At 42.7% G+C, this 13514-nt stretch overlaps 1 protein-coding gene across 2 annotated transcripts in view; it reads left to right on the top strand.

Annotated features, from left to right (window-relative positions):
* The window catches only part of ror2 (receptor tyrosine kinase-like orphan receptor 2), a 79106-nt gene that overhangs the window by 50367 nt on the left and 15225 nt on the right, over positions 1–13514 (top strand). For both annotated transcript variants that reach the window (XM_044173361.1, XM_044173360.1), the window contains 3 exons: positions 9580–9701; positions 9787–10101; positions 10552–10806. In XM_044173361.1, coding sequence (XP_044029296.1) covers positions 9580–9701; positions 9787–10101; positions 10552–10806 — 692 coding nt within the window. The remainder of the gene's footprint in view (positions 1–9579; positions 9702–9786; positions 10102–10551; positions 10807–13514) is intronic.

The following is a 13514-nucleotide window of genomic DNA, read 5'->3' as shown; positions in this document are numbered from 1 at the left end:
GGAAATCATCCCTAGAAACTTCTCAGACCACTACTGCAGTGTACCCCACTTCTCAGCTGTCCATACGTATGTTTGGTAAAGTCATAATTTTGCCAAAATATGGCTAAACACACTGCTTCCATCAGGGTCAAGGTACAAAAAATCATCAGAATGCGACAGCGCAAGACTGAAGCAATGTATTTATTCTGTCAAGATGTTTGACTGTTCAGAACATATTGAGCAGAGGTGTGGACAGTGGAGAAGTAGGTTGCATTGCAGGTGTGATTTGAGGAGGTTCTATGTACATATTGATACTTTTTTCTGTCGTAGAAAACACATCATTTAAAGCCTTATAAGAATTTATATCAACAACAACATTCAAAGTCAAAGAAAAAAATGGATCAATGCTTTTAAAAGTCTAGCAAATTATGTAAAGTTTATGGTCAACTCATTTGGTTAAGGTGTTTAATTTTTCAGATTCTGTTTAGGTTTTAGAATTATACTGCGGTAGGGATTAAAGTTTTAGCTTTAGAGTTCATTTGGTTTTGGAATTACGACAGCTAACAACCCTTTCCCTAATTAGACTAGCTAAAGGTTTGTAGTAGTAAGGATGGATTTGAAGGTTTGTATTCAGGAAATGACTGTAGTTAATAAATATCCTCAGTGTAGAAGTGCAAATGCATGTGTTTGTGGTTAGAAGTGCCTGCCCAAAGCTAAAATGGGCATGCAAAGACATGTCAGCTAACACTCATACCTTCACTGCTTTGACTGACTGTTAGAAATGGTGAAGACCTTGTGACTTGTGCTATGCTGCACTGAGTGATGCAACCAAACCATGAGGGTAGCAGGACATACATCTTTTCTTCTCTCTCTCTTGTGGGTTTTTCTTGGGGGGTGTAATTCATTTTGGGGGCCACTGGGGAGGGTACAATGACTTTTTTGTCTATTTAAGCTATAGCTGGTATACATTTACATTTTCCTGTATAGTTAATCAGAAAAGTCAAAGTAAAGTATTAGGTAGTTTTACTTTGTCACAATATCAGTATGAAGTCACAGGTGTCCTTTGTAACTGAAGAATTATTAAGTAGACCTACTGTGTCAAAGTAACACAGTAAGTAAAAGTAAGAGGCAGTCCTACTGTGTTTGGGGCTGCAGCTGTGTCCCTGTAAAAGTGTCAGAAGAGTCTAGTCTACCTATGTTACTATGACAATAACTGTGTGAGAATTATAGTATGAAGTAGGTCTACTTTATCACAACGCATAACAGTCACAGGCAGCCCAAATGTCACACTAAGACTATGAGGTATGCACACTCTTAAAATAATAAGGTAAGAGGTCTCTTGTATCACACTAAAAGTATGAGGTAGGCCAAAAGTGTGACATCAGCCTAATTATCATGATGACAGTATTCACAAAAACAGTAAGAGATACATAGGTCTGCTGTGTCAGAGAAACACCGAGGTACTGTAAGAGTAATGGTGTGAGGTAGTTTTATGCTTCATGGAGACATGGCTGTGTGGCTCGATACCAGACTCTGTGCTGCAGCTAGCAGGCCTCCAACTCTTCAGAGTGGATCACAACACAGAACTTTCGAAAACAAAAGGTGGAGGTTTCTGTTTTTACATCAACAGTGGCTGGTGTAATGATTTGACAGTGATTCAGCAGCAGTGTTCTCCTGATCTGGAATATTTATTCGTGAACTGTAAACACTTCTACTCCCCCCGTGAGTTTGTTTCATTCATTCTGGTCAGTGTTTACGTTCTACTGCAGGCCAACGTGCAGGACGCACAGTGCATGCTCGCAGACCAGATACTGTTTGTGGAGTGGACAAACCCGGACCCCTTAGTTTTTGTCCTCGGTGACTTTAACAAGGGAACTCTCAGCCATGAACTCTCCAAATACAGACAGTTTATTAAATGTCAGACCAAAGAGGAGAATATTCTCGATCAGTGTTACACTACAATAAATCCTGGATCCCACCGAGCATGGCTGCATTGCATTCTGGCTGCGACTCTGCTGCTGGAGCTGATCGCGGCCATTCTAGACAATGCTTGAGATCCCACCAGATGTGCTGCAGTGCATCCCAGAAGTGGCTCTCCGCTCTGCTCCGCGGTGAATGCGTGGCGAGTCTATTGACGGAAGCCGCATCAAGCTACAAAGAGCAGATGAACCAGGCAGGAAGTCAGACACAGAAACAGTATAGAGAATCCAGTTAATTTTCAAAATAAAACACCCTGTGCAGACTCCCAGTCGTATATCAACTAAAAACAAAACTAAAACAGATAAAAATAGAAACCATTTAACTACGTAGCCTACTTACCCATGGTAGTACCAAGTCAACAATGTCAGGCAGGCACATTGCTCTGCTTCTGAAATGCTCCTGGTGAGGTATGAAGCTGCTTGGAGGACGGAACAAAGCTGGCTTGCAGACGCAACGTTACAGAGCTGTGTCCAGTGGAATCCTGGTTTATATGCAGTGCCTATCCTGCCGTCCCCAGCACTGCACAGGGACACTCTGACCACATCATAGTCCACCTGATTCCTATATACAGGCAGAAATTAAAGCTCTGTAAACCTGTTGTGAGGACATCAAAGCAGTGGACCAGTGAAGCTATGGAGGACCTTCAGGTGTGCTTGAACTGCACTGACTGGGATGTTTTCAGGACTGCTACCAACAGTGTGGATAAGTTCACAGAAGCTGTGAGGTTATACATCACCTTCTGTGAGGACTGCTGTATACCATCACGCACCAGGGTGAGTTCGAACAATGACAAACCCTGGTTCACAGCTAAACTCAGACAGCTAAGGGTGGAAAAGCATTCAGTAGGGGAGACAGGGACAGGTTTAGGAAGTCAGAGTACAGGTTTAGCAAGGAGGTGAGAGAAGCTAAATGACTGTACTCAGAGAGACTACAACACCAGCTCTCAGCCAACGACTCTGCTTCTGTCTGGAAGGGGCTCAGACAGATCACCAACTACAAACCAAAAGCCCCCCATTCCATTAACAACGTGTGCCTGGCCAACCAACTGAATTAGTTTTAAGCTTTGAGAGACAATGGGACAGTCCTGACACCATTCCCTGTGACTCCATCCACCAGCTCCACCTCCCCCACCTCAGCAGGGGCCTGGGCCTCTCCACACCTGCCCACCCCAGAGGGTCCCCCCTTCCCTACTGCAACAACGACTCTCTCCATCCTGGAGAGGGACGTCAACAAACTGTTCAGGAGGTAGAACCTCCGCAAAGCAGCTGGGCCAGACTCTGTATCTCCATCCACCCTGAAGCACTGTGCTGATCAGCTGTCTCCGGTGTTCATGGACATCTTTAACACCTCACTGGAGACACGCATGTGCCAGCCTGCTTCAAATCTTCCACCATCATCCATGTCCCCAAAAAACCAAGGACCACAGGACTTAACGACTACAGACCCATTGCCCTGACCTCTATGGTAATGAAGTCTTTTGAGCTCCTTTTGTTGTCTCACCTCAAATCCATAACAGACTCACTGCTGGACCCCTTACAGTTGGCCTACAGAGCCAACAGGTCTGTAGACGATGCAGTAAACATGGCCCTCCACTTCATCCTCCTGCACCTGGACTCCTCAGGAACCTATGCCAGGATCCTGTTTGTCATCCCAGCTCTGCTGCAGGACAAGCTCTCCCAGCTGAGCGTCCCTGACTCCACCTGCTGGTGGATCACAGACGTCCTGTCTGACAGGAGGCAGCACGTGAGGCTGAGGAAACAGCACCGGTTCCCCTAAAGGCTGCATTTTTTTCCCCTCTGCTGTTCTCCCTGTATACCAACAGCTGCACCTCCAGTCACCAGTCCGTCGAGCTCCTGAAGTTTGCGGATGACACCACCCTGATTGGGCTCATCTCTGGCGGGGATGAGTCCGCCAACTGGTGGGAGATTGACCACCTGGTGACCTGATGCAGTCAGAACAACCTGGAGCTCAATGGTCTCAAGACAGTGGAGATGGTCGTGAATTACAGGAAGAACCCAGCTCCACCCGTCCCCCTTCATCGAGTGTGACTACCCAGTTGACACTGTGGAGTCCTTCCACTTCCTGGGCACCATCATCACCCAGGACTACCTGAACAGCTCTCTCACCAAGAAAGCCCAGCAGAGGATGTACTTCCTGCAGCATCTGAAGAAATTCAACCTGCCAAAGACAATGATGGTGCACTTCTACACCGCCATCATCAAGTTTATCTTCACCTTCTCCATCACCATCTGGTAAGCTGCTGCCACTGCCAAGGACAAGGGCAGATTGCAGAGTATCATTTGCTCCGCAGAAAAGGTGATTGGCTGCAATCTACCTTCCCTCCAGGACCTGTACGCCTCCAGGACCCTGAGGCATGCAGGGAAGATTGTGACTGACCCCTCCCACCCTGGACACAAACTTTCAGTCACTCCCCTCTGGGCAGGAGGCTGCGGTCCATCATGGCCAAAACCTCATGCCACAAAAACAGTTTCTTTCCATCTGCAGCTGTCACTACTGTGATTTTGTTATTGTTACTTGAAGGGTCAGTTGTTCCAAATAATGAAAATCATATTTTGTCACATGGTAAACCTCTGATCTTTAACGTAGTGCTACCTTCAGATATTAAACAGGACTGACACAGCTGAACACATTCTTGCTCTCAAGGGTTTTAAATTGTTGATGACCACGACCTTTCCTGCAGCACCACCCTCACGATGCGTTGTTTGTTTAGTCTAGCACTGAAGTATTACTGGGGGTAATGAACACTTTACTCTAGAGACTGAACAGTGCTTTATGCATGAGAATTTATTCATTTCAAACAACAGGTGAGGGTTGCGTTAAAGTAGTCACAACATAGGAAAGGGTGCAGCTATTTAAAACAATGAAATGGCATGTTCACCCTCCTCCTTTCTTATAATAAATCAGATTGTCCTTAAGCTTGATATGAGTACACAGTCTCTCAGTTTAGCTTTCTGTTCCACCTCATTCACACTGCCCAAACACAGATGCACACGATCAGAAAATGTCTAACATAACAGAGCTTCAGACCAACATAAATCAGAGTCTCTTTGCTTAAGGCTGGCACACAGACACATCACAGTACTAGATAACAGCTGGCTGGAGCTTCCAACTCTTTTGAAATGTGGACAAGCTTAAACATAACTGATGTTCACACTGTAAGTTCCATTCCAAAGTGAGATATTCAACATTAAAAACTGGCATACTGACTATTGCTTAAAGGAGTAATATGACATTTTGGGAAATACGTTTTCATTTCACTTTCACATTCAGTTCACTTTCTTGCTGAGAGTTAGATGAGATTGATACCACTCTCATGTCTATACAGTAAATATGTAACTACAGCCTGCAGCCTGGTTGCTTAGCTTAACATAAAGACTGGAAACAGGGGGAAACAGCTATCCTGGTTTTTTTCGAAAGGTATCCCCAGGGGACCAGTCATTTCCTGGAGTCTTCGCTGGTTGCCTGGCAACTGTTCCTGGCCGAGAAATAGTCCGGCACATAACCCCCGGTTTTTGTACAGATTAAACAAACAAGATATAGCATGTTAATTAGTGAGCTTTAGAGGTGCTGGTGGGTGAATTTTGCTAAACTTTCGACAAAGCCAGGCTAGCTGCTTCCTCCTGTTTAAAGTCTTTATGCTAAGCTAAGCTACGTGGCTGCTGGCCCCAGCTACATATTTATTTATCTGACAGACACAAGAGTGGTATCAATCTTCTCATGTAATTCTTGGCAAAAAAGCGAATAAGTGGATTTTCCAAAATGTTGAACTATTCCTTTAAGCGAAGGACGTTATGGGTTAATATGCAGGTTAGTAGATTAGGTTCTGGTACAAAAATATGATATGATATAAACAGTAGCATTCTGCAAAGAAACCCTTAATATGGACACACAGCAGCAACAAAATCTACACAGACCGGCCTCATACACATTCAGAGAGAGGAGAGAAAGAGACCTGAGCAGGAGTCATAGACTGCAAACAAACAAAGGTATCATTCTGGTTAGAATCATACAGGGTTCTTGCTTGAAAGAGGTGGTTATCATTCTCTGTTAAACATCCTGGTTGTTTACCAGCCATATTGTGCAAAGGCAATTGTCAATGTAATCATTTCCAAAGAATATGATACACAGAAACTACTTTTAATGCTTGTTAACATAATTATTATTACATTCATTTGTTTTATTTTATTAGATCCAAAAGGAATATTGAATTTTCAGTGTCCAAAACAAAATCAAAACAGACATTATTATAATAATACCAAATACTAAATGCTATCTGCTAAAGGGATTCATATGCAGGCCTGTTGGTTACTTTTACATTAACAGAGAGAGAACGGAGCATTCAAATGTTAAAGTATTAAAGGTGTATTATGAAATGTTATTATGGCAAAAGCTGTGAGACACTTGCACAATGTTATTGTCCTCCATGTCATATGCTAGTACACAGATGGATACATGCTGTAAATTTAAGTGGATAGTAAAGAAACCATCCATTTCCTGCCAGTTATCAGGTTCGGGGTCACGGTGGCAACAGTCTTAGCAAGGTAGCCAAGACAATCAACTGTTTCCTTTCAACTCAGAGGAGCAGTGGTCCTTGTTGATAAGAATCCATTACAGTTGGTAATTTGGTGACATTTGGTTATTGTGACCAATATGTACTAAGCAGGACATTTTACAAACTATGTAATGGTGACCCTGTTTCAAAATTACCTCAGATATATCTGTACTGACATTTCTTACTAGTTATCGGCCAACATATAAATTGATACCGATATATACGATAAGATCAAAACAGCTGATAATATCGGTCATGCTTATGGCCGGGTTAACCTGTTTGGGACCAGTGGGCAAAAATTTGGCGTTCAAGTGCTGCTGGTAAGGATAGAATTATGTGGACAACAAGAGTCATTGTCAGTATTTCTTTTATACTTAGCTGCTCAATGAGATTACCTGTGCAGCGTAAATCTGATTGGAGATAATCAAAAGCAAAAAGACTCCAGAGTCCTGTGTTCACAGAATAGGAGAAAGCAGCCAGCACATAATTCGCCATTAGCCAGCTTTGAGTGAGTGTGAATGAGTATGCAGGTCTTTACTGTGTGTATATCCCCTGCTTTGGGCTCAGCCTGTTTGTTTTGTTGATTAAGACTCAAGTCAGGCCTGGGAGACCTATCCCAGCACAAACATAACATAAGAACCTTAGCAAAGAGCACATTTTGAAAACAAGTTCAGATCAGTTGGTTTAACCAACACAACTTACTTTTTATTCAAGGAGTAGGTCCTTAGGTCCTTTGCTCAGTGTGTATTACTCATTTTATTTTATTTGTTAGTTAGGAAATGAATTGGGTATGGTCCCCATCTTCAGTGCCCAGTGCTTAACAATTATTTTCTGTCTTTCAGTGATTTTAGTTGTTTTCACATAAAGCTAAAAAGTATCATGATGATGACATCATGATGTAACACTTACTTTTCAGTATACAATACGCCCAATGTCAGTATTCTAGTGTTATCTTTTAGTGTCATAGGCTTTGTAATGATATCAAGTAACAATTAATGGCGGTAATTTACACTTTGCTCTTAAGCTTTTAAATAGGTGACTTAGACTGTGTTGTGACTGTACAATGCATGATATTTGTACTGGGACACTGGAAGGGCTTATGATGGGGGTCAGATTTTGCATAGGGCCCCAGGAAGGTCTGGGCCAGCTACGCAAGGAGTACTACAGGAAGTCATTTTCTACCAGCCATCATCAGACTTTACAATTCATCCACTGTGTTTCTGAGCAGGGCTAACATTGATTCATTTGTGGACCAACTGTTGTAGTCTAGTTGAGAGAATTGCTGGATTCAGATTTCCTGAATAGGTTTCCTGAATACGGTGCCTGTATTTCTCTTGTATTCATGATGTCAGTTTTTGCCTTGTTAGCAGTAGGATAACAATATTAGTCAGTGGGTTCTTCTGTCCGTCTACACTGTAGTCTAGAAAGCTATCTTGTCTTATATTGCCTTGAAATTTGACAAGGATGTTCATGGTCCCCAAATAATTCCGTTTTTGTCTGTGACCCTCTGATCTATTCTCTTCTGCAGACCAATATCTGTAATCAGGAAAATCACACTGCATCTGTGATACACAAGATGCTACCAGCATCCCTTTCCTGCTGCACCACACAAGAGACGTCTTCTTGAGTCTTGTATTGGTTGTGGTTGTGTGTGTTAGGGAAATGGTAACCCCTGCCTGTGTTCAAAGATGGTCTCTGGTGTTGGATGTGAATGTCCTCCTTGATCTCTCTGCGGTCGTCCACTGATTTCTGGTCGATGACCTTTGACCTCTTCCCAGTCAATGCTGTGAGCAGTTTTGGTCTGGTGTTCATAGACAGCTAACGGTATCTGTAGGGCAGGGTGACGGTGTGGTGACACTATATTTCCTATGTAGTATGATACCTATAGTTATTAGATTCTGAATGATAGTAGATTTTTCAGGCCAATATTTAAGAGTTTACAAAATCCTATAATAAAATATTGGCATAAACACTTTACACTCACATGTTCCCTTAAATGTGGCTATTAAACAACTGAGTCCGAGATATGTACTGAGCAGGACATTTTAATTAAAAAATAAACTTCTGAGTGCTCTTTGATGGACCAAGGCTGGACTACCAACAGAGCAAAGTTGGCCACTGCAACGTGATACTGGGATCCCAGACCCGCAGCAGCCCCCAAAACCCAGGCAAATAACGAAGCTGTCATGTCCAGTCAGCTGTGGGCACTAATGGGATCTTTGAGGTGACAGGACAGAGGGCAGAGATGTGGGGGGTCAACAGGGGCCCAACAGCAAATTTCTTTACCCTAACTGACATATACGCAGAAGCTAAAATTAGCAATTATATCATTGCCCTGGTAAATATATCAGTCAGGCTTACAGAGCATAGCTATACTAGTAGTTACTAGTAGTTGTGGCTGCTGTAAAAATGTCCAAAATCCAGTACACGTCTGTTTGTCAAATTCAGCAAATATCTCCTCACGGTCTGCTAGCTATCAGTTCAATGTGTGCACTGAAAAAGAAATCTGGTGTTTGTACACAGCCCTGGCTCTGTAAATGGGAAATAAACAAAGTAGCTCGAACCGAGCCACACAACACTATTCCAGCCATTCCAGTCATGATTTGTGTGTCAGGTAACATTAAATTACTTGCCCACGGACATTCAGCTTACTTTCTAGTTTGTCAAGATATGCTATTGTTGTTGTGCTGTTTGCTATAGTAGCAGAAGAGTTGTGAGTATGGAGCTGGAGTGGAGCTGGTGGGGCTGGTGTGCTGGCTCTGGGAAACCGTCTCATCCTCTCTGGCTGTTAGCTTTGCAGCAGCGACTGTAGGAACAGTTTGCTAACCCACAACCCAGCTAAGCTAACCCAGAACCTAGCTAACGTTAGTTAAATTACTTGCTGTGCTGTTGTATCATGGTATTTGTCATGGTATTGGATTTCTCCAGAATCGCATACCCCACCTTAGCTGGCTTAGTTTTTAGTTCTCTTTTTTTCTTTTTTGTGCTTTCTTTCTCTGCTTAAAAAAAACATTTGTGCCTGAAGCATAGTTTGTTTTCCTTTTCAGGTCACGTGAAAAAGGTTTCTGCCAGCCATACCGAGGCATTGCCTGTGCTCGCTTTATCGGCAACCAAAGCATCTATGTTGAGTCACTGCAGATGCAGGGGGAGAGTGAAAACCGCATCACAGGTAAGAAAATCCACTGGCTCTCTTAGTTGACATATTAAACATGTGGGAAACTGGCTCAAACGTGCTTTTTTTTCCTCCCTCCAAGCTGCCTTCACTATGATTGGCACCTCCACCCACCTATCGGATCAGTGCTCCAGGTTTGCCATCCCGTCCTTCTGCTACCACGTCTTCCCTCTGTGTGACGAGGACTCTCGGGGCCCTCGCCGGCGTCAGCTCTGTCGAGATGAGTGCGAAGCCCTGGAGAACAACCTGTGCCACGCAGAGTACACCATCGCCCGATCCAATCCCATGATCCTCATGCAGCTGGAGCTCCCCAGCTGCCACCTGCTGCCACGGCCGGGCACACCTGATGCTGCTTCCTGTATGAGGATAGGAGTGCCACCACAAAAACTGGGCCCATGTAGGTGGATGATACAGCATGCACACATTACAATTATTGATGTAAAAACACCCTGCTCATGAAATGAATGAACAAGTGTAACACTGTAAGTGTGGGCTGGTCAATTTACCAAGAATTTACTGAAACCGATGTCATTTATCCATTTAGTTAATTAATTCAGGATTCAGGATAATTAATTAATGCATTATTTAGAATTTTTACATTAAGCTCAAAAATGTGAAATATAAAAAACAGAACTGAATGAATAACAGAACAGTCCAGTTAAAATTTGTGACCATGTTTTATAAAGTTGCACACCACAGGACTATAACATGATGTGTCACTCCGCAAACCAGCTGAAAAATAGATAGTTCTGAATATGCAATCATTTTATAAATCCACAAAATGTAAGTCACCTCTCTTATAGTGTGTAGAAGGCGCATCCATACTGAGTCACTGTCTATTTTACAGATTCCCCCTCAGACCACAGCTGCTACAATGGAAGTGGGGCTGACTACAGGGGCACAGTCAGCATCACTAAATCTGGTCAACACTGCCAGCCGTGGAGCGCTCAGTACCCTCATGGTCACCATCTGTCCCAGGAATACCCCGAACTCTGGGGAAGTCACAACTTCTGTCGTAACCCAGGAGGTCAGATGGAGGCGCCCTGGTGCTTCACCCTGGACCCTCAGGTCAGGCTGGACCTGTGTGACATCCAGCCCTGCAGTAAGTACCATAATGCAATAATTGTACTCTTAATACTTACTTTGATTGTTAACATTTTCAGGTTATTCTAAGATAATGAATGTTTTGATAAAGGTCATTTTTTGTGAACAGTGGAAAAAAACAAAAACAGAGAGAAATTATCTAGATTGGTGTGGTGTTAGACAATAGTACCTTTTTTCTATCAATCTTCAAATCCTCTTCAAACCTACTCCACTTTGAAAGGCTACTAGTTCTGCATACTTTCAGGTACAGATGTCATTTAAACTTTAAACAGGTCACAAGAATTTCAACTATTACACTTTTTGATATCTTTTACAGTCTTTTCAATATTGCAGTTTATGTTTTATGCTTTTTTTAGTCCCTTTGAGTTTATAATGGATGTGTATTGGGCAAAATGTTCTGAGCTAGAGTGGGTGACATCATCACTAGAGTGCAGAGGATTTGTAAAATGTTCTGAAAATTTCCTCTTAAACTTGCTCTCATTCACACAAATTTCACTCTTCATACATCATTTTACACCAACACGCAGGAAAATTTGTGCTGGTTTTACACATAACTATGGAATCAAACGGACTTTCCTACACTGGGTCGTGGAATTGGCCGTTTTAGTAGTCCTCAGCCTTCATACCTGACTTCAGTCTGTCTGCAGCACCCATGATGTTGGTTTTATTCACAATTTTAACTTATTCTGGGAGCATTCTTTGTTGTTTTCACGAGATGGTCTTCACCCAAACAAGTCAGGTAGGCCACGCACCCTCTGCTGTCACTAACTCCCCCTTGTGGACTGAACATAGTCCTGCTATTTGGAGCCCGGATCCCTCTAGTGCTACTTTTAAAATTGTGGTAATTTCGCATAGGTCCTTAATACGAAACAGACACAGCTGACACAGCAATAATTATAATTTAATAAAGATCGCTCTAGTCTCAACTTCAGGTCTGACCCAGCACAGACTTGTGGGCTCTTCTCAATGGAAGAGCCCTCTCTAACAAAATGTTTATTTTAAATGATTTGATCTCTTCTCCTGATTTAGATTTTATGTGTTTAACTGAATCCTGGTTACGTCCTGGTGATCACTGTCAGCTGGCTGAATTGTGCCCTCCAGATTATGACTGCTTTAGCTGCCATAGGGTTTGTGGTCGAGGTGGGGGCCTTGTTACTGTCTATAGGAAGCATTTAAAATGTAACCTCATAGCTTGTAATGGTTTTTCCTCCTTTTGAAGTGCTCATGTTTAAACTTGGTGGGCCCCTCCCGGTCATATTTGCTATTATTTATCGCCCCCCTAAACCAGCTGGCTCCTTCAAGTTTTTATCCAATCTTGTTTTAAATTATGATAGAATTGTTCTTTGTGGTGTTTTTAATATTCATCTTGATGATTCTTCTAAAGCCCTTGCTGCTGATTTTTTAAATATCACTAACTCTTTTAACTTTCAATAACATGTGTCTGGCCAAACTCATTCCCGTGGCCACACCTTAGACCTAGTCTTTAGTCTGGGCCTGAAAACTCCATCTGTGGAAATCATGGACATGTTTGTATCTGATCACCTCTGCATTGTTTTTAACTGTGAATTAGAGGCTGCAAGTACTGAATTATCCCGCTCTGAGTACACACAAATCCTTAATGAGCATAATGCCTCAAGATTCTGTACACTGTTCAATTCTCCTGGGAATGTGTTTCCCGATTCCTCCGACACCAACGATTTGGTTGAATCTTTTAACTACCTGTGTTCTTCAACCTTAGAGCTCATAGCTCCTCTGAAAAATAGACCAAAGCCAAAGACTAGAAAACAGCCATGGTTAAATAACAGTATTCAAAGCTGTAAAAGGAAATGCAGAAGAGCAGAATGCAGATGGAAGAAAACAGGTCTCCAGGTCCACTTTGTGGCTATGAATAAGTTATTACTCCATAATAGGATGGTGTAGGATGCAAGAACAAGTCATTTCTCTGCACATCGGTACAACCCCAGATTCCTATTGAGGACTGTGGATCACTTAATTAACCCAGCCTCTCCTTGTGCCCCTGCTGATTGTAATGCTGATTGTGAAAAGTTTCTTTTGCACTTTGCTGGTAAGGTGGAGTTAAAAAGATCTGGTATCACACCCAACCCTGCCTTTTTAGATGTGGGTCACCCGTTCAGGAATTCTTTGAGTAATTTTTTTGCTGTTACACTGCCTGAACTTGCAGACATCATGTCTCTTTTAAGAGTAACCTCTTTTATTGGAAGTTATGGATTGTATTGCGCCCCTTTTGCTAATTATTTTTAACAGCTCACTGTCTACTGGCTGCATCCCAGATTACTTTAAAACTGCTTGTGTCCAGCCAGTCCTAAAAAAATCCTGGGCTTGATCCCACCCTCCTGCATAACTATTGTCCAATCTCCAAAGATTCTTGAAAAACTTGTATCTGAGCAGCTTCTTGATGCTGTGGAAAACAATACCTTTGAAAAGTTCCAATCTAGCTTTCGTCAACACCACAGCACTGAGACAGCCCTTCTCAAAGTCACTAATGACCTTTTAATGAATGCAGATGCAGGCATGTGTTCAATTCTTGTGCAGCTGGACTTAAGTGCTGCCTTTGACACATTTGATCATGGCATTCCTTTAGATAGACTGAGGCACTGGGTGGGCGTGTCTGGCACTGCACTAGGCTGGTTCTCATCTTATCTGTCCAATAGGAAATTCTGTGTCAGCATTAATAACTTCATGTCA

Source organism: Siniperca chuatsi, linkage group LG18 (genome assembly GCF_020085105.1).
Source record: "Siniperca chuatsi isolate FFG_IHB_CAS linkage group LG18, ASM2008510v1, whole genome shotgun sequence".
Lineage (NCBI taxonomy): Eukaryota > Metazoa > Chordata > Actinopteri > Centrarchiformes > Sinipercidae > Siniperca > Siniperca chuatsi.
Note: the sequence above shows the minus strand (reverse complement) of the source record. Positions and strands in the feature narration are given on the sequence as shown.